Below are 27,307 nucleotides of genomic sequence, written 5' to 3'. Positions count from 1 at the left end.
AAATTACCATATAAAACGTATATAATGGACAGAAATTGTGCTGCTCCTCATACACACACACAAGGCAGCTTATCCTGAAAAGCCACTTGTTATGACAGGTACGCTTTGAGTCAAGATACTCGAAACATCTAATAACATAAGAATTAAGGTGTACCTATCTGTAATGACTGGTTCTGCCAGAACCCGCAGGGTTAAATCTTTCTTTCGTTGGCTTTTCACCTGAGTAGCCCTCGATTTAAGCCTGCTTTATGCCTTCAGATGTTGCCTGCGAAAGAGCCTACTCCAGCAGTGTTATTTCTTGTATTCTGTATTTCTGGCATATCTAACCCATATCTAACCCATATCTAACCCATATCTAACCCATATCTAACCGCTTTCTGACCCTTCTCCTGTTCCTGCGACTTGGCACTTCTGTGATCTCTTGGTACTGACTCGGCTTGTGGACTGTGACTTATTGTGTGTGTTTAGATATTATTTCTGTTAGTTGGTGTGCTCCCTTACAGTATCCTGATTTTGGCTATATTATAGTTTGTTTTGTTGACCCTTACTCCCCTCACTTATTTAGGAAAGGGTACGTCAACATGGTTGTCAATCTGCTGCCTAGGGCCGATAGGCAAGTAGGCAGAGAAAAGGGGAGTGGGCGAGAATAGTGTTGCACTCCTTCCCTGCACATACGTGACACTGTCGTTAACAAAAACTTTTTACACAATGTAGATAATACCATCATATGTATATTTTTAATATACATTGGTTAAAAAAATTGTATATTTTTGTCCCTACAGCTTTTGTCTGTGTGACCAAATACAGGAAGTGTGGACAAGCAGGGCTCTGTACACCGAGGACAAGCAGGGCTCTGTACACCGAGGACAAGCAGGGCTCTGTACACTGAGGACAAGCGGGGCTCTGTCCACTGAGGACAAGCGGGGCTCTGTCCACTGAGGACAAGCGGGGCTCTGTACACTGAGGACAAGCAGGGCTCTGTACACTGAGGACAAGCAGGGCTCTGTACACTGAGGACAAGCAGGGCTCTGTACACTGAGGACAAGCAGGGCTCCTCCCCGGAGCGCTCGCGGCGTTCTTCAGCGTGCAGTGCCCCGGTCAGACCCGCTGACTGGGAGCGCTGCTCTGTTATTACCGGTGGGGATGCGATCCGCATGGCGGGACGCGCCCGCCCGTGGGTCGCATCCCAGTCCTCTCACCTGTCCCATTCCCCTGCTGTCATGTCTCGGCGCGCGCGGCCCCGCTCTCTAGGGCGAGCGCGCGCCGGCTCTATGAAATTTAAAGGACCAGTGCACCACTAAATGGTGCCTGGCCCAATCAGTGCTAATCACTCCCAAACATATAAAAACCCACTTCCCCTTCCTGTCCTTGCCGGATCTTGTTGCCTAGTGCTCTGAGAAAGCGTTCTGTGTGTTCCCAAGCCTGTGTATCCAGACGTTGCCCCTGACTACGAACCTTTGCCACCTGCCTTGACCTTTTGCTATGTCCGACCTAGCCTTCGCCTTGTCCTTGTGTACTACGCCTATCTCAGCTGTTAGTGAGGTTGAGTCGCTATCGGGGGATACGACCTGGGAGTTACCGCCGCAGCAAGTCCATCCCGCCTTGCGGCGGGCTCTGGTGAAAACCAGTAACTTCTTAGAACCGGTCCCCTGGTACGGCCCACGCCATCGCCTCACTAACACAGAGGATCCACTACCCGCTTCCAGTCCGGTCCCTGACAGTAGAGTCGGCCATGGATCCCGCTGAGGTACCACTGCCAAGCCTCGCTGACCTCACCACCGTGATCGCCCCGCAGTCCCAGCAGATCGCTCAACAAGGACAGCAGCTGTCACAGTTGACTGTTATGTTCCAGCAGCTTCTACCTCCACAGCAGCAACCAACTCCTCCGCCAGCTCGAGCATCTCCTCCACAGCAAGCTGCCGCCTCCACGCCCAGAATCCGCCTGTCTCTACCTGACGAGTTTGATGGGGATTCTAAGCTCTGCCGTGGGTTCCTGACCCAGTGTTCGCTGCACCTGGAGATCATGTCGGACCACTTTCCCACTGAACGGTCTAAGGTGGCATTCATGGTCAGTATGCTATCTGGAAAGGCCTTGTCCTGGGCCACACCGCTTTGGGACCGCAATGAAACAGCCCTGCTAAACCTCATCCAAGGAGACTCTACAGTGGGTGAATACGCCGTACAGTTCCGTACTCTGGCCTCTGAGTTGGCCTGGAATAATGAGGCTCTCTGCGCGACCTTCAAGAAAGGTTTATCCAGCCACATCAAGGATTGTCTGGCCGCACGAGAGATACCTTCTTTCCTGTCTGATCTCATTCATTTGGCTACCCGCATTGATATGCTCTACATTGAAAGACGCCAGGAGCTTCGCCAGGAAAAAGATCTTGTTCGCACTAGGCGTAATCCGTGCCTGGCTCCTCTCTTTCAGTATCCTTTGCAATCTGTTACTGTGCCTTCCGCCGAGGAGGCCATGCAAGTGGACCGGTCTCGCCTGACCCAACAAGAGAAGACACGCTGTAGGAACGAGAACTTGTGTCTATACTGTGCTAGCTCTGAGCATTTCTTAAAGGACTGTCCTCTTCGTCCTCCGTGTCAGGGAAATGCGCGCACCTAGTGAACATGGGAGAGACGTTACTAGGTGTGAATTTTTCCTCTCCACGTCTTACTATTCCAGTACGGGTTTCCTTGCCCACTAAGTCCTCCTTCTCTGCTGTGGCCTTTCTGGACTCTGGTTCAGCAGGAAATTTCATTGAGGCCTCACTCATCAACAAGTACAATATTCCTGTTACCCGTCTCGTCAAACCTCTCTTCATTGCCTCGGTGAATGGAGAGAGACTGGTCTGCACCGTGCGTTATCGCACTGAACCCCTTCTCAAGAACATTGGAGTTCACCATCTTGAAAATATTGCATTTTTCGTATTGCCCAATTGTACTTCAGAAATTCTTCTTGGCTTGCCCTGGCTCCAGCGTCACGCACCTATCCTCGACTGGGCCACTGGGGATGTTAAGAGTTGGGGTCCTTCCTGCCACAAGTGATGTCTTAAGTCGGTTCCTGTCAATCAAGTCTCCATCGCTCCTCCATTGCCTGGTCTTCCTAAGGCCTATCAGGACTATTTTGAAGTCTTTGTAAAAAGCAAGCAGAGGTCTTACCTCCACATAGACCCTATGACTGCCCTATCGACATGCTCCCTGGTACCACACTGTCCCGTGGTAGGATTTACCCACTTTCTGCACCGGAAACACAACCCATGACAGAGTACATTCAGGAAAACCTCAAAAGAGGTTTTATCCGGAAATCTTCTTCTCCAGCCGGAGTTGGATTTTTCTTAGTTGCCAAAAAAGATGGATCTCTACGCCCCTGTATTGACTACCGCGGTCTTAATAAAATTACAGTAAATAATCGCTATCCTCTGCCTCTCATCTCTGAACTCTTTGACCGACTGCGGGGAGCTAAGATTTTCACCAAACTTGATCTAAGGGGCGCATATAACCTCATCCGTATTCGTGCAGGTGATGAATGGAAAACCACCTTCAATACTAGAGATGGTCACTTTGAATACCTTGTCATGCCCTTTGGACTTTGCAATGCCCCAGCAGTCTTTCAGGACTTTGTTAATGAGATTTTTCGGGACATGCTGTATCCTGTGTGGTAGTCTACCTTGATGACAAAATTGAGAAATGTCTATTTGAACGCAGCAGTCTCCCCTTCCTGGGATACATTGTGTCCGGTCAAGGTCTTCAAATGGACCCTGATAAGCTATCGGTGGTAGTAGATTGGCCTCGTCCCACTGGCCTACAAGCTATCCGAAGATTTCTTGGATTTGCTAATTATTATCATCAATTTTTTTTCCCACTTCTCCACCATCGTTGCTCCTATTGTAGCACTGACTAAGAAAAATGCTAATCCGAAATCCTGGCCGCCACAGGCGGAGGAAGCCTTTAACCACCTCAAAGCCGCCTTCTGCTCTTCTCCAGTCTTGTCCAGACCAGATCCTCTGAAGCCCTTCCTCCTCGAGGTTGATGCCTCCTCAGTTGGAGCCGGAGCTGTTCTCCTACAAAAATCCGCTAAAGGAAAAAATATCACTTGCAGATTTTTCTCCCAAACCTTTTCTCCTCCTGAAAAAAACTATTCCATTGGAGACTGTGAACTATTGGCTATTAAGTTGGCACTTGAGGAGTGGAGACATCTTCTGGAAGGATCCCTTCAACCCATCACCATCTATACAGATCACAAAAATTTGTCTTATCTTCAATCCGCCAAGCGGCTAAATCCTCGCAAGGCTAGATGGTCGTTGTTTTTTGCCCGTTTCAACTTTCAAATCCATTTTCATCCCGCAGCCAAGACCCTTCCTCAGCACAACATCCCCCCTGAGTGTCTGATCTCTTCTTCTCCTGCTTCTCTGGTGCCTATCCCTCCCTTTGCTTTGCTAGCCACTGTGCTACTGGTTTGAAGATAATTGAGTTGCAGTAGTCACACAGGATTTTAGTAGTTTTGAGCCGGATAACTCACGGTTTAGTGGCTGCGGAAGATAAGGCTTCAGGCCTAGCTTGAATTGATGATTTGTGCTGAGATGTGCTTTCTCTGATAATCCGGAACTAAGAGAGAGAATTTAGTGGCAGCAGCCCCTTATATAATAAGAAGGCGGGACAAAGCTCAGGGGTTAGCCCTTCAGGAGATCCCATTATCATGGAGGGACTCTGGCTGAGGGGACTCCACACAAAAGGGACAGGACATGTCCTGTACCGGGACACCACATATATCCCCCTACTGCTTGAAAATGTATAATATACTGCTAAGTCTCTTACATTAGCGCATTGTTTTTACAGAGTAATATAAATGTGATTCTTTCTAAAGACACTTAGGCTTTGTCAAAACTTGTCACAGGAAAGCTAAAAAAAAAATCATCTGACTCAAAAAAATGTATAGAGAAAAAACATGACTCCCAAGATACAGATTCTCTGTATACTCATCTGTCCTAAAACAATATCAGGACATAATTTTAGATGACTGACTGTGTCACGCAAGACTTCCTTCCTCGGGAAAGCATTCCAAGCTTTATGGTGTTTAAAGGAACTTTTTTTGTGTGCTATGGAAGGAATGCTGAGTTAATGTAAGGCGCCTTGTGAGTAGGTTGGCAATGCTATTCTGCTATCCTCACCTTATTATCATGCTCTAAAATACGTGCAGTTTTAGGTTATTTTTACTACTTTTTCTTTTTTTTACCTAACCACCAAAACACAAATTTACACCAAAATCTGCACATATCCTATCCTGATATCCAACCTCATATCCTGTCCTCTTATCCCGACCTCATATCCCATCCTCATATCCTGTCCTCATATCCCATCTTCATATCCCTACCTCATATCTCATCCTCTTATACATTACCCATATCCCATCCTTGTATCCTGTCCTCATATCCCTAAAAGACCCAATCTCTGCAGACTGAGTTCTACCAAAAGCCCCATAGACTTGCATAGGATTTCAGACAAAAACCCCACCCTCACAAATGGGGGCAGTTAGGGTTGATTTAACTCTACATACTCACTCACACATACATACATACACCCACATACATACACCCACATACACACACACATACATACATACACACACACACATACATACATACATACAAACATACATAAACACACATACATACACACATACACACATACATACACACACATACATACACATACATACACACATTCATACATACACACACACATATACATACACACATACATACATACTTATACACACATACATACATACTTATACACACATACATACACACATACATACACTCACATACATACATACATACATACATACATACTTATACACACATACATACATACATACACACACACATACACACACACACACACACACACATACTTATACACACATACATACATACATACCCATTACCCATATCCCATCCTTGTATACTGACCTCTTATCCCTAAAAGACCCAATCTCTGCAGTCTGAGTTGTACCAAAAGCCCCATAGACTTGCATAGGATTTCAGACAAAAACCCCACCCTCACAAATGGGGGCAGTTAGGGTTGATTTAACTCTACATACTCACACATACATACATACATACATACACCCACATACATACACACACATACATACACACACACATACATACACCCACATACATACACACACACATACATACATACATACTTATACACACATACATACACCCACATACATACACCCACATACATACACACATACATACACACACACATACATACACACATACATAAACACACATACATACACACATACACACATACATACACACACACATACATACACACATATACATACATACACATACATACACATACACACATACATACACACACATACATACACATACACACATACATACATACACACATATACATACACACATACATACATACTTATACACACATACATACATACTTATACACACATACATATACACATACATACACCCACATACATACTTATACACACATACATACATACATACACACACACATACTTATACATACATACATACATACACACATACATACTTATACACACACACACACACACACATACTTATACATACATACATACACACACATACTTATACACACATACATACATACATACACACATACATACTTATACACACATACATACATACACACACACACATACTTATACATACATACATACACACATACATACTTATACACACACACACACACACACATACTTATACATACATACATACACACACACACACATACTTATACACACATACATACATACATACACACATACATACTTATACACACATACATACATACACACGTTGAGTTTTATAGCTGCCTTCTACAACCACTAGGGCTAGAGGACCCCTGTTTTCCTTATAAGTGACGGTCCCAGAAGTGGGATTTCCATTCATCAGACATTTATGGCACATTTCATGTATATTCCTGAAAAGCAAAACCTTCTAGCATACCTATACCAACCCAGGAATATCCTCAAAGGGACAAGCTTCATCACAGGCCCCAACAATGTTGAAGTGTGAGGCAAGAAGCTGTGGCCCAGGTGGCAGTATTACATCGTGCCTCAGGCAACAAATAGTGTAGATGTTTGTTTTTCTCTGAGAGGGTCCTGCATTCCCTCTGTTCACCATACTATGTACTAGGTGCTTAAGCATACACGTGTCGGTGTTTATACGGCATTGACATACCTTTCACTGCCTCCTCTTCTTCCTTCTATAAGAAGAGGCCGCCACAAGTTGTCTCACCCTTCTGCTGGCTGGCAATGGTCAGTCTCATGGTTCTCACAAGATGGTTGTTGGCTACATACCACTTTGAGGGGCGAGCGACTACAGAGGGACCCTAGGATTTTTACATTCCCACCCTTTTTTACAATTGTGGTGCCTATGGGAACTTACTCCTGTTTGATTTAATCTCCAATGTTTTTGGTTAGTAGGAATCCCTCTACAAAGGGAATATATGTTAGCTAAACTAGTGGGATAGCCTGGGGGTGTAGGGTATATTAGGTGTAGCTGTGCGGTAATAAAGGGTGTCTGATTAACCCTTTCTATTCGTGACGCCAGGGTGAGGGCTCCTCTGCAATGGTTGTCCTACTACCACCCTTCCCAAGAGTGATAGGGAGGTATGGAATAATTGAATGTCCACAACCGGAGAGTTTGCTGAAAACAGTCGGAACTTTTACTGAAGATTTTATGCAAGCTTCATAACCAGGCAAAGTCTCTCAGAGACTGACAGTGGTTGGGACCTTAAGCATTTTAGAGTCCGTAGACTGATATGCGCTGTTCTGCTGGATTTAGGGGATTTAGTTGAGGTCCAGCAGTCACGATAGCTTTAGCGGGGATTTAGTTTAGAACTCACAGTTTAATCGCCAGGTTTCAGGCCTAGCTTGTCTTTGAAAGTTGCGCAGATCCGTCCTAATAGTCCGGCATCCACGAGAGCAGCAACCCAAGAGAGCGATCATTGGCTACAGCTCCCTTATATGGGCAGGGGCTGGACTTAAGCTGATCCAATACTTCTGTCAATCATCTTTACAAAGGGTTATGGGTAAACATGTGACCCAAAGGTCCTCCAACATACCATAGAGGAATTAACATAGTCACATGACCGAAGGTCCTGCGACGCTACAAAGGTAAGTATACTAATATGCATCATATTAAACTTATACATTATTAAATATGTACACATAAACATTATAAAATTAGAGAAGGAGGAGGCGACTAGGGGCTGTCTCACCAGGGGGACCCTACCTGAACGTAGTAACTCTGACTTTGGGGACCACCATACAAGGTACGGTATGCAATACGGTACCGGGACACCACACTAGGCAATAGCAGGGTGACCACAATGGTCATGGAAAGGTTGGGACACAACTTGGGACCATAAAAGTCTAGGCTATTGGGCACACAGTTTGATCCTTGTGTTAGGCATTCCTCTCTTCCATGTATACCCCTGATCTTTCCATATTAACAACTAGCAGAGTACCCGATGTTGCCCGGTCTTCCTACCTAAACCTTGTGGGAGTAGAAAAGCAGCAATAACGCTCTACCTCCTTCGTATCTCATCCTCATATCCCAACGTCATATCCTGTCTTCATGTCTCACCTTCATATCCAGACCTCATATCCCAAACTCATATACCCTCCCCATATGCCTTCCTCATATCCCGTCCTCATATTCCAACCTCATATCGCAACTACATATACCAACCTTATATCCTATTATGTCCTCATATCCCGACTTCATTTCTTGACCTAATATCCCTTCCCATATTCTCTGCACCTGCCTGCCCGACAGTTAAATCATACTTTACCATCACATTGGTCCGGAACAGGATGTTTAATTGTCTCTGCAGCCTGAGAGTAATGCGATTAGAAGATGTACCGGAAATCACGTATACTTGCATAGGACTTCACACGAATACCCCATATTTGCAAATGGAGGTGGGTTAGGGTTATTTACATATCTTGTATTTTTAGTTGACATTTAGGTAAAATGTGTACCAAGTTTCCTCAAAATATATACAGCCATTAGGAAGTTATGCTGGATCATACATACAGTGATCCCTCAACTTACAATGGCCTCAACATACAATAGTTTCAACATACAATGGTCTTTTCTGGACCATCGTAACTTGAAGCCAGACTCAACATACAATGCTACGGACATTCCAGATCTGTGAAAAGTGTCACAACTGGAGGAACTGACCAATCAGAATGGGCATTTTACTGGCAAATCACCTCTATTACTGAAGTACATGCACTGACTGGCTGTCTTGTAGCGCCCCCTACAGTACAGGAAGGAACTACAAGTTCTGTACTACTCCTTACCTGTGCCAGGGTTAGCTGCTCCTATGGACACCAAGTAAGGGCGGCTCCATTTGGGACACAGTGTGTACTGTATAGGACCCTGAAGAAGCTCCTGTACCCTACATAAAACATTGTTTCCCCAACCAGGGTGCCTCCAGTTGTTGCAAAACTACAACTCCCAGCATGCCTGGACCGCCAACGGCTGTCCGGGCATGCTGGGAGTTGTAGTTTTGCAACAGCTGCAGGCACCGTGGTTGGGAAACACTGACATAGACAGTGATTACAGCTCCCAGCAGCTCTTTATTACTTTTATATGTAAGGATTTGCTTTATCTATATCAGTTATCTACTTATTTTTCTTTAATCCTCACCTTTTCCTATTTTTGGATGACATTTTGCTGGCTTCAGAACCAATTACCAGCTTTCCATAGAGTTATGGTCTCAACATACAATGGTTTCAACATACAATGGTCGTCCTGGAACCAATTAATATTGTAACTTGAGGGACCACTGTACATATATATATACACACATGTTGAGTTTTACATAGATAGATTGGAAAGAGCGGCACTAGCAGTATCCAAAATTCATTACAACAGAGTTTTGAAACCAGCGTGCCTCCAGCTGTTGCAAAACAACAACTCTCAGCACGCTTAAACAGCAGAAGGCTGGGGGTTGTAGTTTTGCAACAGCTGGAGGCACACTGGTTGTGAAACACTACATTACATGTACGTTCTTTTTTTAGCTTTACCACCCCCCCTTTAGTACTATATACTTACTACCCACGTACCACAATCAGTACATTTGTAAGGGACCCCCTTAGCCTTAGATATGATCTGGAAGCCACATAATACTCAATAAATATTATTTCCAAATACTTATATTTCCGTCCATGAGCACAGATGTGACTGTAAAGTGATGGCGTCTGACGTCTTGACACACGGTCTATATAACCAGCTGGAAGCTCGTACTGACACATTGTTGGATAGGAGCTCACAGCAACCAGACGGTTGTCACCAATACACAAGCCAAAGGGAGAACGATAGAAAATAACGCCACGTTGACAACCGAAGAAGAACGAGACAAAGATTGGTATTCAAATCCAACAATTCATATTGTGTTTTACTATACAACTAGAACAGGGGCAAAAATAAGAGTTGGTACCCAAGGTCCTAAGGCGCTCGGTACCAACAAACACTATACGTTGGTATAAAAAAGATTTAGGAATGTTTGGCATACTGTTGAGAAACGGTGAGCAAGTTTGGTTGGCATTGATCATTAAAGGAAATCTGTCCTCAGTTTCACCTGCACTAACATGTCGGTACAGACAGATAGTTAAGGTGACACTGATGACGACCATAATTACCTGGTCCCGTTTCGTGTTCTAGTTCTCCAGCCATCTTCCGCCGTAACTTCCATTCTGGGGCCGACTCAGCATGGGCGGAGCATCATGAGCTCCGCCCATGCTCCAAGTCGGCCCCGAAACGAAAGATACAGCTGAAGATTGCTGGAGAACCACAACACGGAGCGGGGACAGGTAAGTTTGTCATCAGTATCACCTGTACTATCTGTCTGTACCGACATGTAAGTGCAGGTGAAACTCATGACAGATTTCCTTTAAAGGGTACCTCTCATCAAAAAAAACTTTTGATATATTATAGATTAATGTATGCAGAATAACTTTACAATTGCATGTTATTAAAAAATATGCTTCTTTCTATTTAATTTTCCACTTTGAAGAAATGACCACTAGGGGTCTCCCTACCAGTCCTGGCAGCAAGCATTTCAGACTCATGCTGGAGTCCTAAACACTACGAGCTGCCAGTCTGCTTTGTTCACAAAGGAGAACACTCAGAGCTGCCAGCCTGCTTTGTTCACAGCCTGTTTGGCTGTGAACAAAGCAGGCTGGCAGCTCTGAGTGTTTAGGACTCCGGCATGAGTCAGTAATGCTTGCTGACAGGAATGATCGGGAAAAATACAATAGAAAGAAGCATATTTTTCATTAACATGCTATTGGAAAGTTATTCAACATTCATTAATCTAAAATATATCAAAAGTTTATTTGATGAGAGGTACCCTTTAAGGAAGTGTGATGGCCCAGTCCAGGAGTTGCTCTCCTGTACCCTTTCTGTCCTGTGTGGCGGACTCTATTTCAGTGTCCTCTGGGTCCACCTGCATGCTATGTACCCTAAATGGTTAACACTTAGTGCCGTATGTTATTTATTCTTTTGTCTTTCTGATGTTCATACGCCTTTAAGTGTTGTTACCAAGTCCTGTGTAACCAGGGAAGGTGTCAGTGACCAGGTGACTTGTGGGTGACCTATGGGAGTCCTCCAAAGTGCTCCCTTATAAACCAAGGGAGGAGCTAGATAGAGCAGTTTTAGACCTTGCTGAGGAGCAGTACAGTCAAGACCTGAGAGTGTCTGGTGTCCTAAGGGAGACCTAGGCCTAACCACGCAGCCGCGCTTCAATCACCAAGTGCCCCTTCAGGTGAACGTCAAAGCCTGGTAAAGCTACCACAGGGGTGAAATCTAGTCAGTCATAGTCCAGTCAGTCAAGTCTGCTATAAAGTCAGCGTGGGTCTGCATTATTCAGTCCAAGTCCAATTACGTCCAAGTCCGATTACGATTTTTTAATAGACATCATTTACAAATCAATTTAACTTTCTGGCACCAGTTGATTTGAAAATAAATAATTAAATAGTTTTCCACCGGAGTACCCCTTTAATGTGTCAAAAGGAAGACAAATCCTGAGTCAGCTGACGTCCTGTGAAGGACAGGATGACATCATCACCTACCAGATCCCCTCTTAGCAGCTCACAGACTGATTCCCTCCCCACCCAGATAGTAGTTATACACCTCCACTCCAGCTCTATCTGTATACTGCTACTGACCAAAGTGCTTCTTTAACCCCTTAACGACGAAGGACGTATATTTACATCCTCCGCTGGCTCCCGCGATATGCGTCATATCGGGTTGGTCCCGGCGGCTAATACAGGACATCACCGATCGCGGTGATGCCCTGTATTGACCCTTCAGACGTGGCAATCAAAGTTGACTGCCGCGTCTGAAGTGAAAGTATCCCGGCTGCTCAGTCAGGCTGTTCGGGACCGCCGCGGTGAAATCGCGGCGTCCCGAACAGCTTACAGGACACCGGGAGGGACCTTACCTGCCTCCTCGGTGTCCGATCGGCGAATGACTGCTCCGTGCCTGAGATCCAGGCAGGAGCAGTCAAGCGCCGATAAGGCTGGGTCCACACTACGTTTTCTCCCATACGGGAGCGCATACGACAGGGGGAGCTAAAATCTCGCGCTCCCGTATGTCACCGTATGCGCTCCCGTATGTCATTCATTTCAATGAGCCGACCGGAGTGAAACGGAGTGAATGCGCTTTTACAACCGGACCTAAAACCGTGGTTGACCACAGTTTTAGGTCCGGTTGTAAAAGCGCATACGGCGCAAAAATGAGCCGACCGGACCGAACGTTTCACTCCGGTCGGCTCATTGAAATGAATGACATACGGGAGCGCATACGGTGACATACGGGAGCGCGAGGTTTTAGCTCCCCCCTGCCGTATGCGCTCCCATATGGGACAAAACGTAGTGTGAACCCAGCCTTACACTGATCACAGGCGTGTTAATACACGCCAGTGATCTGTGTAAAAGATCAGTATGTGCAGTGTTATAGGTCCCTATGGGACCTATAACATTGCATAAAAAAAGTGTTAATAAAGATCATTTAACCCCCTCCCTAACAAAAGTTTGAATCACCCCCCTTTTCCCATAAAAAAATAAAACAGTGTAAATAAAAATAAACATATGTGGTATCGCCGCGTGCGTAAATGTCTGAACTATAAAAATATATTGTTAATTAAACCGCATGGTCAATGGCGTACACGTAAAAAAATTCCAAAGTCCCAAAAAGCGTATTTTTGGTCACTTTTTATACCATTAAAAAATTAATAAAAAGTGATTAAAAAGTCTGATCAAAACAAAAATGGTACCGATAAAAATGTCAGATCATGGCGCAATAAATAAGCCCTCATACCTCCCTGTATATGGAAAAATAAAAAGTTATTGGGGTCAGAAGATCACATTTTTAAACGTATAAATTTTCCTGCATGTAGTTTTATCGAAATATGCACTGCGTAGAAACGGAAGCCCCCAAAAGTTACGAAATTGTGTTTTTTCTACGATTTTGTCACACAATGATTTTTTTTCCGCTTTGCCGTGGATTTTTGGGTAAATTGACTAATGTCACTGCAAAGTAGAATTGGCGACACAAAAAATAAGCCATAATATGGATTTTTAGGTGGAAAATTGAAAGGGTTATGATTTTTAAAAGTTGAGGAGGGAAAAAAAGAAAATACAAAAACTGAAAAACCCTGCGTCCTTAAAGGGTACCTCTCATCAAATAAACTTTTGATATATTTTAGATTAATGAATGTTGAATAACTTTCCAATAGCATGTTAATGAAAAATATGCTTCTTTCTATTGTATTTTTCCCGATCAGTCCTGTCAGCAAGCATTTCTGACTCATGATGAAGTCCTAAACACTCAGAGCTGCCAGCCTGCTTTGTTCACAGCCAAACAGGCTGTGAACAAAGCAGGCTGGCAGCTCTGAGTGTTCTCCTTTGTGAACAAAGCAGACTGGCAGCTCGTAGTGTTTAGGACTCCAGCACGAGTCTGAAATGCTTGCTGCCAGGACTGGTAGGGAGACCCCTAGTGGTCATTTCTTCAAAGTGGAAAATTAAATAGAAAGAAGCATATTTTTTAATAACATGCAATTGAAAAGTTATTCTGCATACATTAATCTATAATATATCAAAAGTTTTTTTTGATGGGAGGTACCCTTTAAGGCGTTAATGATTATTGTGTAAGGCTAGCAAGTATTATTATAGGGTCCAGGAAAAGCAGTTACTGCAGGAGGCCCATAGGTCACTAAGGAACAGCAGGTTTATGTACAGGCAGTAAGGAAGCATTTGTATACTACGAGCTTCCATAGAAATGACATATTGTGCAAGTGTGTAACTAGACTTGGATAGTCTGTTGGTCCCCAGCTGTTGTGAAACTACTATTCACAGCACCCACTGGATAGTATAACATGGCCTGGTGCTGTACAACAGCTGTAAAGAGACAGGTGGTTATCTATACAGTACAATGAAAAATAGTTCCGCTTCTACTGCTGGTTGTAAAGTACCGCTGTACAGTCCTGTGCTTGTCTAAGGCCTCTTGTAGTATCTAGAACAGAAGGAATGCACTTGCTGTTTGGGAGCCAGACAGATGTATGTGATCAGTCGGAGCAGATCGCCATATTTCACTTTATTCTGCATATTTCCTGCAAAGCCTTGGACTTGTCCCAGACTCCGAGAGGAGATTTTCTTCCCTCCAGTCAGAGAGATGATTTTGGATATGGTTGCTGTAAAGTGGGATATACTGTAGGGAAATTGATTCCAGCACAGGGAACATAGCTGATCCAGAGAGATTGTTGGATGAAGTCTGGAAGGATTTTATTCCTATTATGAAATAATCCCGGACCGGCGTTCATGAGATATTTTTTTCCATTTTCAGAATTAATAAAAGAAGAATTAGTAGAAGTTATTGGGGTAGATTGTGTTGTGTGATCCATTACCGAGGTGTCGTTTGATGTTCCTAGGACTTGTCCCAGATAAGCCCATTTATGACAGGTAGTTCTGAGCCATAAAAGTTCATTCGTTCAGATTTTTATGTCAGGGGTCAAGTCCTGGGGAAAAAAGTGTGGGAACTCACCCAAGGCTGGTCCTGCAGGACTCCCCTTAATGGGAACAGCGTTCCTGCTGTGGAAAAGTGCAGGAACTCAGTTCCCATGCGTTCCTGCAGGACTTGAGACCTGCTCTACATGCAATTTTATAGATGGTAGGAGAATACTTTTAAGGTGGCAGTGAGTCACATAACTGAGATGTCCGCACCATGGCCCAGTTACGTCTGTGAACTTTCCACCACCTCATAACCTTGTCGATCCCTTACAATTAAGAAGTACCTCTCATGATCTTGTTAAAATTTATAATCCTCTCAGTTTACCGGCCCCCATCAGGATAAACCACCCCCTGCCTTTATTTTTATAATTTTTTAGTTTTCTACCTTGATATTGCTCTGTATTTTCTGCTCAGTCTCGATCGGATTCACAGACTGGGAAGGGGCGTTCCCCAGCAGTCGTGACATCATCTGAAGCCATACAGGGGAGAACTTCCTCCCTCACTCTGCTACATACAGCCCAGAGCAGTGCAGTGCGAGATGAGCTATGATTGGCCAAGGCTGGCCAAGTCCATGCAAGAGATGGGAGGAAATGTGCTCTGGACAAGTAGGGAGACACCTAGTGGCAGTTTTTTTTTTTAAACACAAATCATAGAGAACTTAATTTTTTTTTAAACAAAGTACATTAGAAAGATTTTTTTATTTACCATAAGGAGAGCAATAGCAAAAATTAGTTTTATTGAGAGTGCTCATTTAAATAAAGCAGGCCATACACATTCAATAGCTGTTGACCAAACACTTGTTCAGCTTACAGATATATCTCCTGATTCCTCCATAATTCCTTCTATTGGGAGAGGAGAGAAAGCTGCAACCAGACATCTTTTTGAAGAGAGAACATAAGGATGGGACACTGAGAATTATTATTATTTTTTTTAGATCTATTTAATCTCATGACTACCGGTATGACATGTAGACAGTTCTCATGCATAGGCCCATGTTCGCCTAGAAAGGGATTATATACCAAGAAATGGCAAATTAACCGCAGTCTTATGGAATTCTCAGCTGACTGGTCCTGAACATATCTGGAATACCAGTTGACAAGATTGCTGTCTACAATATTGTGCAATTAAAAGAAAAATAAATAAATGATAGAAAAAAATATATATAAATTAAAAAGAAAAGTTTGTATATTGCAATAGTTCTTTTACCTATGGGGCCCATAACAGATGTGCAGAAATATATATATATATATATATATATATATATTTATACAGCAATCTTGACAGTCTAGATATACAGACACTTTACAGTGTTACGTTTCAACTATTACAGGTTTTTGAATCGGGGAACAGGAGCCCCAGGAGCCAACGGCTGTCCGGGCATGCTTCTAGTTGTAGTTTTGCAAAAGCTGGAGGCGCCCTGGTTGGGAAACACTGGTATAGTATACGGTGCAACATTTCGGGAGTTAGAGGATTGGTTGGATAAATACCGGCAGGGTGGCCTAAATACCGTCTGTGCCAGTATAATACCGGCCAGGTGGCAACACTACAACTGACCAGCAAGCAGCAGGATGGGTAATACAGATACAAGATACGTCTCTTGGCCATTTTTTAATAGAAAGCGATTGGAGCCAAGTACATTAAAACGCTCAGACTACATCCTGCTTAGATTTACTGCATTAAGCAAATTATATCATGCTCTGAAAAGGATGTGGTTTGGCCTTTAGCATCTGCTCTTTGCGGAGGACAGAAAGTTCCCATCAACAGCATGGATCTCAAGGAATGTATGATTTTATTAGTGGAGGGCCAGGGACTCAGAGACCCTGTATTTCTCACTATAATCTGTATTTCACGCAGTTGTACATACTGTACACGGGGATCATGGTTAGTGTATGGTTACGTCTCATCATGAAGAATGTCTTATGAGCATAGAGCAGTGCATAGCTATTGGGAACAACTCTACTATTCTTTCAGAAGGTAGAAGGGAAACCCTAAAAGAGCATTTCCCCCTAAATTAAAGGTACTCCGGTGGAAAACTTTATTATTATTTTTTTTTTTATTAACTTGTGCCAGAAAGTTAAACAGATTTGTAAATTACTTCTATTAAAAAATCTTAATCCTTTCAGTACTTATTAGCAGCTGTATGCTACAGAGGAAATTCTTTACTTTTTGAATTTCTTTTTTGTCTTGTCCACAGTGCTCTCTGCTGACACCTCTGTCCGAGTCAGGAACTGTCTAGAGTAGCATAGGTTTGCTATGGGGATTTTCTCCTGCTCTGGACAGTTCCCGATACAGGCATCAGGTGTCAGCAGAGAGCACTGGACAAGACAAAAAAGAAATTGAAAAATAAGGATTTTCCTTTGTAGCATACAGCTGCTAAAAAGTACTGAAAGGATTAAGATTTTTTAATAGAAGTAATTTACAAATCTGTTTAACTTTCTGGCACCAGTTCATTTAAAATAAAAATTAAAAGTTTTCCACCAGAGTACCCCTTTAATTTTCTGGAAATAAAATTCACCAATTTATTTATATATTTTTTTCAATCTTATTTTTCTAGAATTTTTCCAAAAAATGTTTTTTGCATAACTGTTTATTTAAAGGATTTTGTATTTTAAAATTTTTATATATCAAACATATGTGAAACACGTGAATCTGAAGGGTAAGTCAGACAAGGGATAATGGTAACAGAGGATGAAAGTGACACGCAGGCCGCGGAATAGCCAAATTCGCTGAGTAGTAGCCAGTTTGTTTTTAAATACTATATTTGTCCATTTCTAACTCACTGTTGCTATTTGTAGGAAAGCTTTTTTTCGGCAGACTCCTGATGTCTGCTTACTTCAGGGCTTCTTAAACTTGGTGCCGTGACACATTAGAGTGTTGGCGGCAGTCCCTAGGTGTGTCGGATTTGGTCCTGCAGCAGTAGCCGCCGCCGCTGGTCACTGTTCTTAGGTGGCGAGTGGCCACGGCCCGTGCTGCTGATCCAGAACCGTGGCATCGGTGGCTGACGGTACTGATGAGTGACGCCCCTGATGTCACGCCGAGGAGCGGAGCAGATAGACGTCACTCATCAGTGCCACGCAGGAAGTATGGGGTTGGGGAATGAAGTGGTAGACATGTACTTGTGGTGTCTGGGAGAGTAAACGGTGACTGGGGTGTTGCAGTGGTATTGCAGGGTCTGGTGGAATTAACCCTTAGATGTCGTGATGCCAGGGTGAGGTTTCCTTAGTGTTAATGATCCTACCGCCAACCGGCCCAGAAACGGAAGGGAAAATAACGAAACCACAGCAGATTTTATGAATAAACTGAAGAAACTTTACTTGCTGATTTTATGCAACGGTATTGAACATAACAGTCTTTCAAGAGTGAACCGGGATACAGGTTCCTCACAGGTTTGCTGGGACTTGGAAGCAATGAGCTTTTGATGCTAACCACTGTGCTACTAATTATAATATTTGAGCTTGTAGTAGTCACACAGGATTTGATAGATTGAGCTTTTGGTAACTCACGGTTTAGTGGCTGCAGATGCTTAGGCCTTGGCCTAGCTGACTTAAATTGATGCTGATGAGATGATGAGATGTGCTTGGCTTGATAATCCAGAACTAAGCAAGGAATTGATTGACTACAGCGTTTTATATAATAAGGGGCTGGACTAAGCTCATTGGTTGGCAAACCTGTAAGTCCTGACCCAGTGAACTCTGGGTACATCACATGACCTTATAAGGTCCTTAAACCATGGTACAACCTAATTAAAGGCACGTGACCTGCTAAGGTCCTATACATAGATATTTCCTATATACATATATATATATATATATATATATATATATATATATACATTAAATATCAGATTTATATGAGGTGACTAGGGGTAAACCCTACAGGAGAGCCCTATGAGAATGGAGAGACTCTGGCTGAGGGGACTTTAGACAGGGACAGGACCAAGTCCTGTACCGGAGCACCACATGATCAAACCAGGGAATTAAGTTACACGGGAAGGGACAAGGGGGGCAATGAAGTGGCACGGGGTGATAAATGGGGGTAAGGAAGTGGGGACAGGGGGCAATGAAGTGGCACGGGGTGATAAATGGGGGTAATGAAGTAGCACGGTGGGATCAGGGGGGAGATTAAGTGACACAGGGGTATTGAAGGGGTTGATGAAATGACACAGGGGGTGATCAAGGGGAGGAAGTAGCACGGGGGGATAAGGGGGTTAATGAAATGGCACGGGGGTGGCAGCTACATTTGTTATGCTGATACGGGATAATGGTATCACATGCGTCGTAGGACACGTGTCTCGATAAGTGCAATTGTGCAGATCCCCCTTAACCACTAAAGGACATGTGATGTAAGTGTACATCATGGTGCCCTGGTACTAAGTACAACATGACGTATATTTACAGCTGTCCGGATATGCTGAGAGTTGTAGTTTTGCAACAGTTGTGGGACCACAGTTGTGAGACCACTGCCTTAAAGGGGTATTCCAGGCAAAAACTTTTTTGGGAGGACCACAGTTGTGAGACCACTGCCTTAAAGGGGTATTCCAGGCAAAAACTTTTTTTTATATATCAACTGGCTCCAGAAAGTTAAACAGATTTGTAAATTACTTCTATTAAAAAATCTTAATCCTTCCAATAGTTATTAGCTTCTGAAGTTTTCTGTCTAACTGCTCATTGATGATGTCACGTCCCGGGAGCTGTGCAGTTCCTATGGGGATATTTTCCCATCATGCACAGAGAGCAGTTAGACAGAAAACAACAACTCAACTTCAGAAGCTAATAACTATTGGAAGGATTAAGATTTTTTAATCAAAGCAATTTACAAATCTGTTTAACTTTCCAGAGCCAGTTATTATATATAAAAAAAAAGTTTTGGCCTGGAATACCCCTTTAACATGGACAGTCCATTGATTTCATTGGTGTATGTGTAATATCTCATTTCTCCTGTGGTGGCGCTGCCACAGAATGTAACACTTTCTATGCTCGATCATTAGTGGTTTCTGCATGGGACATCCTGTCATCACCTTTTCATCTTGTACAAAGTAGACAACCCCTTTTAGGGACTTAAACTTCCTTTTGTTTTTGATGTAGAGTAAAATATTCTTTAATGGCTGACTTATAACTTGGATGTCCCAGAGAATATATTTGTTATTCTGAAACCATAGCATTCCCTAGAGAAGGGTCTCCTGGGTATTAAAATAATGTTAAGCACCAATTATGATAAGAAAGTTTGTTGTTGGACGGTCTGGCGACAGAAGAATGTCGGAGATTTACTTTTCTCATGGAAACAAATATATCTGAAAAAAAAAAAAGTTTCCATCGGAAAACTCTACCCGAAATATTGCATTTAGTGAGGCCTGGGAACAAATTCTGCATCTGTTACCATTCATTAGTATTATTTTAGACAACCAATTAATGCTCAGTGTTCTCTTGGGAAGTTTTCAGCCTTTTTTGTGTCAATAAAGTTTAATAATTGTATAATTGCAGTGTCCTGATACCGTCTCCCAGCTGCCAAAGAGTTAAAGGAATAGTCCTAGGGGATAGTGGATAAGTAGCTGATTGCAGGGGGTCCAACCACTGGGACCCCTTGAGATCTCCAGAACAGGACCCCGTATGGCTCAGTGAGGAGCACACGTCATCTACCGCTGCACGACACGCGCTCCATTCATTTCTATGGGAGCGCCGATGATGCCTGAATACTGGACTCGGGTCTCTGCGGAGCTCCTATAGAAAATCAATGTAGTGCGTGCAGTCTACTGCACTCACCTCCCGTCCCGGAAAATCGTGGGGGTCCCAGTGGTTGTACTTATCACCTATCCTGTAGATATGGGATTAGTGAATTTTGGCTGCAGTACCCCTTTAAGTATGCATGGGATAGGCATAAAGCTATCCTTCATATAAGACAGGGCCAGGGACTATTCATAGTATTTACAATATTGGGCAGACCAGATGGGCCGTATGGTTCAATGTTCACATTTTATGTTATTAGTTTTAGGCCTAGTGGCCAGAATGAAAACTGCAAGATTTCAAGACTATTATAAAACATAGAAATGAAAGTAACAATAAAAAAATAAATAAAATGGTTAAATAGGCCTTGTTATTTGGACATAGGCATTAAATAGGCATTATTATGTGGACATAGGCATTAAATGGGCATTGTTATTTGGACATAGGCATTAAATAGGCATTATTATGTGGACATAGGCATTAAATAGGCATTGTTATTTGGACATCGGCATTAAATAGGCATTATTATTTGGACATAGGCATTAAATAGGCCTTGTTATTTGGACATAGGCATTAAATAGGCATTATTATTTGGACATAGGCATTAAATAGGCATTGTTATTTGGACATAGGCATTAAATAGACATTGTTATTTGGACATAGGCATTAAATAGGCCTTGTTATTTGGACATAGGCATTAAATAGGCATTATTATTTGGACATAGGCATTAAATAGGCATTGTTATTTGGACATAGGCATTAAATAGGCATTGTTATTTGGACATAGGCATTAAATAGGCCTTGTTATTTGGACATAGGCATTAAATAGGCCTTGTTATTTGGACATAGGCATTAAATAGGCATTGTTATTTGGACATAGGCATTAAATAGGCCTTGTTATTTGGACATAGGCATTAAATAGGCATTGTTATTTGGACATAGGCATTAAATAGGCATTGTTATTTGGACGTAGGCATTAAATAGGCATTGTTATTTGGACATAGGCATTAAATAGGCATTGTTATTTGGACGTAGGCATTAAATAGGCATTGTTATTTGGACATAGGCATTAAATAGGCATTGTTATTTGGACGTAGGCATTAAATAGGCATTGTTATTTGGACATAGGCATTAAATAGGCATTGTTATTTGGACATAGGCATTAAATAGGCATTGTTATTTGGACATAGGCATTAAATAGGCATTATTATTTGGACGTAGGCATTAAATAGGCATTGTTATTTGGACATAGGCATTAAATAGGCATTGTTATTTGGACATAGGCATTAAATAGGCATTGTTATTTGGACATAGGCATTAAATAGGCATTGTTATTTGGACATAGGCATTAAATAGGCATTGTTATTTGGACATAGGCATTAAATAGGCATTGTTATTTGGACATATGCATTAAATAGGCATTATTATTTGGACATAGGCATTACATAGGCATTATTATTTGGACATAGGCATTAAATAGGCATTGTTATTTGGACATATGCATTAAATAGGCCTTGTTATTTGGACATAGGCATTAAATAGGCATTGTTATTTGGACATAGGCATTAAATAGACATTGTTATTTGGACATAGGCATTAAATAGGCATTGTTATTTGGACATAGGCATTAAATAGGCATTATTATTTGGACATAGGCATTAAATAGGCATTGTTATTTGGACATAGGCATTAAATAGGCCTTGTTATTTGGACATAGGCATTAAATAGGCATTGTTATTTGGACATAGGCATTAAATAGGCATTATTATTTGGACATAGGCATGAAATAGGCCTTGTTATTTGGACATAGGCATTAAAAACAGCATTGTTATAGCTCAATAGTACAAGCGGAGAATATAAGAAACGTATAATACCTGTATATCTATATTAGACTGCTTTTTTCTCCTGTTATTAATACTCCCCTCCTGCTGCTAAACTATCTACTCTAAGGGTACATTCAGATGAGCGGATTTTCGCAGCGTATTTCGTTGCGGATCTGGCGCTGAAGGACCCTCTGTATTCTGCTTTTACATGTGCCTGCTCGGAGCGGTAATATGCCGCTACGAGCAGACACACTGTGATGTGTGGCGCCGTGTGCATGCGCAGTATACTCGCACATCGCGGCAGCTCATTGAGCAGGGGGAGTGGCCGCGATGCGTGCGAGAACACCGGCGTATTGCCGCTCCGAGCAGGCACATGTAAAGGCAGCATATAGAGGTCCTTCAGCGGCGGATCTGCAGCGTAAAATACACTGCAAATAAGCTCATGTGAACGTACCCTAAAAAATTAGCTCAGCTTTGTCCTGTGTCTGCAAGACAAACAACACAAGTCTATGGAGGGGAAAGGAGGGAGCTTCAGACAAGCAATACAATTCTATAGAACGAGGAGAAGGAAACTCAAGACAAATAATAAAAGTCTATGGAGGGGGGAGGATGAAGCTCTGTCCACCAGCTCTGGGAGATCTGCAAACTACAGATGAAGCCTGCAGAGCAGAAATCTGCTGAAACATACAGTACAGTACATACCATGTACAACTTATATAATAGGCAGATATAGTGATGCTCCTCATGTACAAGCACAGGGAAACTTATCCTGAAAAGTCACCGGAAATAACAGCTATGCCTCGACATAAAAACCTACATATAAACAATAGGTAATTCCCTGGGGAGACAATCCCTTTATGTACAGTATCCTGCTCATTTTTAAAGCACAGGATTTGAAGCTGAAGATTTTATGCTGCAGATTTCAATTTAAACTAAATGACTGAACACAGCTATAAATCTGCAACATCGAATATCGCTCATCAAATATGCGCAGGATACTGTACGTATGAATACACCCTTAAAGGGGTACTCCAGCGCTAAGACATCTTATCCCCTATCCAAAGGATAGGGGATAAGATGCCTGATCGCGGGGGTCCCGCCGCTGGGGACCCTCGTGATCTTGCACGCCGCACCCCATTCTAATACGTCCCCGGAGCATGTTCGCTCCGGGTCTGATTACTGGCGATGGGGGCCGGAGCATTGTGACGCCACGGCCCCGCCCCCGTGTGACGTCACGCTCCGCCCCCTCAATGCAAGCCTATGGGAGGGGGCGTGACGTATATTTGAAAGATTTTTTATTTACCATAAGTAGTGCAATAGCAAAAATGAGTTTCAATTTATGCAATGAATCGGGTGCTGGGATTCGACCCATTAATCAGATATTGGTAACCTATCCTGAACATAGGAAATCATTGATACGGTCTTGGGAACCTCCTTTCTTTCACTGGTTAGATGAGAATAAGGCGCTGCTTAAAGTTTTTATTATTCTATTGCATATTTTAATGAACAATCTATCCTCAGATCATAGGACGGGATGGGGGGGGGGGGGGATGTGCTCCCTCTGACTCATTCTCATTATCCTTTGTGTATTTGTAGACAAATGTAATGATATAGTGTAATGGGTGGTGGCCCCAGCCTCCCTGCGCCCTCGGGCCTCTTCACAAGCTCCAGTGTTATTGATCTGCTGTCCGCACACAGCACTTGTCCTCAGATAGTCGGGTCATAGATAATACTATTAGCTATTGAAGTGCTAACAAGATAAAGTTTGGAGCCTGACACAGGGTCTTGGCTGGTGTCTGGTATCACACTCTTGTACCACATAGTATTTGGCTTTATTAGGATAGCATGTAGCATGGTGGTCTCAAAACTGTAGACCTCCATATGGTGCGAAACGACAACTCCCGGCATAACCGGACAGCCAACGGCTATCTATCCTAATGCTGGGAGTTGTCGTTTTGCACCATATGGAGGTCCACAGTTTTGAGACCACCATGCTACATGCTATCCTAATGCTGGGAGTTATCGTTTTGCACCATATGGAGGTCCACAGTTTTGAGACCACCATGCTACATGCTATCCTAATGCTGGGAGTTGTCGTTTTGTACCATATGGATGTCCACAGTTTTGAGTCCACCATGCTACATGCTATCCTAATGCTGGGAGTTGTCGTTTTGCACCATATGGAGGTCCACAGTTTTGAAACCACCATGCTACATGCTATCCTAATGCTGGAAGTTGGCGTTTTGCACCATATGGAGGTCCACAGTTTTGAGACCACCATGCTACATGCTATCCTAATGCTGGGAGTTGTTGTTTTGCACCATATGGAGGTCCACAGTTTTGAGACCACCATGCTACATGCTATCCTAATGCTGGGAGTTGTCGTTTTGCCTAGCATGTACCATACACTCACTGACCACTTTATTAGGTTCACCTTGCTAGTACAGGGTCAGACCCCCTTTGCCTTCATTGTTCCTGGCATACTTTCTGCTGGAAACTAAGCAGGGACATGCACACAAAGACTAGAAAGGGGACTTGAGCCTCTGCCCTTTTCATGCCCCTCTCTCAGGTGCCCTTTTTTTGGTTTAGTATGTGGGCACTGTGATATGTTAATAAAATATTATATGTGCAGGGCCAACTCAACTTCCTCTGGAGCATACAGCAGCTGATAAGTACTGGAAGGGTTAAGATTTTTAAATACATTTAATTTACAAATCTGTATAACTTCTGGTACCAGTTTATTAGAATTTTTTTCCACCGGCTTATCCCTTTAAGGGAGAAGTATCATGCAGAAGAATTTATCCCCTATCCACAGTAAAGGGGATAAGTATGAGATTATGGGGGGGGGGGGGGGGGGTGGTGTCCGACCTGTGGTACCCTCTGTGATCTCCTGCACGGGACCCCAGCTCTTCCCAGGAACGGAGCATGTAAATCCCTGTACGATGCGGCGACCGACACTCTCCTTACATGTATCTCTATGGGAGAGTCGGAGATAGACGAACACTGTTTCTGGCTCTCCCATTGAGATACATAGAGGAGGTGTGTCGGCCGGCGCTTAGTGCGGGGGTCTACATGCCCCGTTCCTGGGGAGAGTCCGGGGCCCTAGCAGGAGACTGCATAATGGTTCTGCTTTAATCACGGCCCTGCATGTATGTGTGTGGGGGTGGGGGTGGGGGGGGTAGCGGTGAGTGTACGTGTGTGTGTGTGTGCGTATATATATATTTATTCCCACACCAGTGTTCCCCCTACCAGGGTGTCTCCAGCTGTTGCAAAACTACAACTTCCAACATGCCCAGGCAGCCTTTGGCCTGGATGTTGTAGTTTTGAAACACTGATATATACATCATGCATGTGGGGGGGGGGGGGGGGGGGGTTATTATGGCCGGACCCCACAGGATTCCATACTGGGCAGACCGGAGGCCATCAGCTAGGGGGGACTGAGGGGGCAGTGTGTGTAGAAGGTGACAGTGAGAGTATGGGTATAGAACATGGCGGTGGGCAGGTCATATTAGTACAGTTAGAGCAATTTGGTATGGGTGGGTATATTGGTATGGGTGTTATATACCTTGTGGGGGAGGAGCTTATAGGGGCCCCCTCGATAGGTCTCGCAGGGAAGTCCCATAATTTATTGATACACAACCCTTGAGCGCCTACACCCCAAAATGTCTGAGCATGTCTTTGCGGATATAAGAAACCTATGGGCCCAGGTTGACATTATTACAAAATGACATTACATATACTGAGTGTCCGGTTAGGAGAAACAAATATAACACACCCCATAGAGAGTAGCGCCATTTTAATAAACCTTATAGAAAAATCCCTTAGGTAACAGTCATGCAAAATATGTTAAAAAGCTGTCTGGATTTCAGCCAATCAGAGAGCAGCACTGCCCACATAGAACTCCCAGGAGGAGCAGCGTGTCACACATGTGATGTCATAACCACTGTCCACCAGAGAGCAGCACTGAGCAGAAATAACACGGCTCCTGCTCATTGTTCCTCAGTGAGGGGCCCATGCTGGACACTGTAGGGACCCGGGAATGCAGATTCATACACAGGTTTGGTTAGTGTCGTTCCATGTACATTTCTATAATAAACATGTAAATTATCTTTCTTTTCTTTTGTTTTTCTCTCTTAGATGCAGTATTTCCAGGAGGTGGAGTCGCATTTCCGGACCTACAGCAAGAAGTTGGATGAAGACATAACCCCTGGAATCATGCACATACACAGACACTTTGCCCAAATTCTAGAGGTAACCTCCTTTAGTATGCCCAGAGGAAGGGTAGTACAGTAGCCATGGATTCCCTACAGGTTTCCTCCCCTCTGGAGGTTTTTCCTGTCCTGAGGTGTTACTGTCCGCTCTTTGTGAGTGATGGGAGGTTACATAAAATCCCTACACAAACACTGGAATAAATAATAAATAAAGTTTCCCCTTTTTAACCGTTCTTTGACTTGTTTGACTCATTTATTTTATTTCTGTGTATGAAAAATAGTGTTTGCAAAATGTGGATGACATGAGTTTTTTTTTAAAGTGTCTGAAGCTTCTGTCCTGCACAGTTCAGTGCGGAGAAGAGAGAGGCAGATGACCCTGGTTGGTACAGTTGCCGAGGCAACCATAGGACACCCAGCCAGTTCTGTACACTGATCCTTTTCTGATAA

General features: G+C 43.3%; 1 protein-coding gene across 2 annotated transcripts in view; it reads left to right on the top strand.

The window, feature by feature from the left end:
* The window catches only part of DNAI3 (dynein axonemal intermediate chain 3), a 219,886-nt gene extending 192,792 nt beyond the window's left edge, over window positions 1–27,094 (top strand). For both annotated transcript variants that reach the window (XM_056532517.1, XM_056532515.1), the window contains exon 23: window positions 26,787–27,094. In XM_056532517.1, the coding sequence (XP_056388492.1) occupies window positions 26,787–26,942 (156 nt within the window). In that variant the 3' untranslated portion in view covers window positions 26,943–27,094. The remainder of the gene's footprint in view (window positions 1–26,786) is intronic.
* The last annotated feature ends 213 nt before the right edge of the window (window positions 27,095–27,307 follow it).

Source organism: Hyla sarda, chromosome 7 (assembly GCF_029499605.1).
Source record: "Hyla sarda isolate aHylSar1 chromosome 7, aHylSar1.hap1, whole genome shotgun sequence".
Classification (NCBI taxonomy): Eukaryota; Metazoa; Chordata; class Amphibia; order Anura; family Hylidae; genus Hyla; species Hyla sarda.
This window is presented reverse-complemented; position numbering and strand designations above follow the sequence as displayed.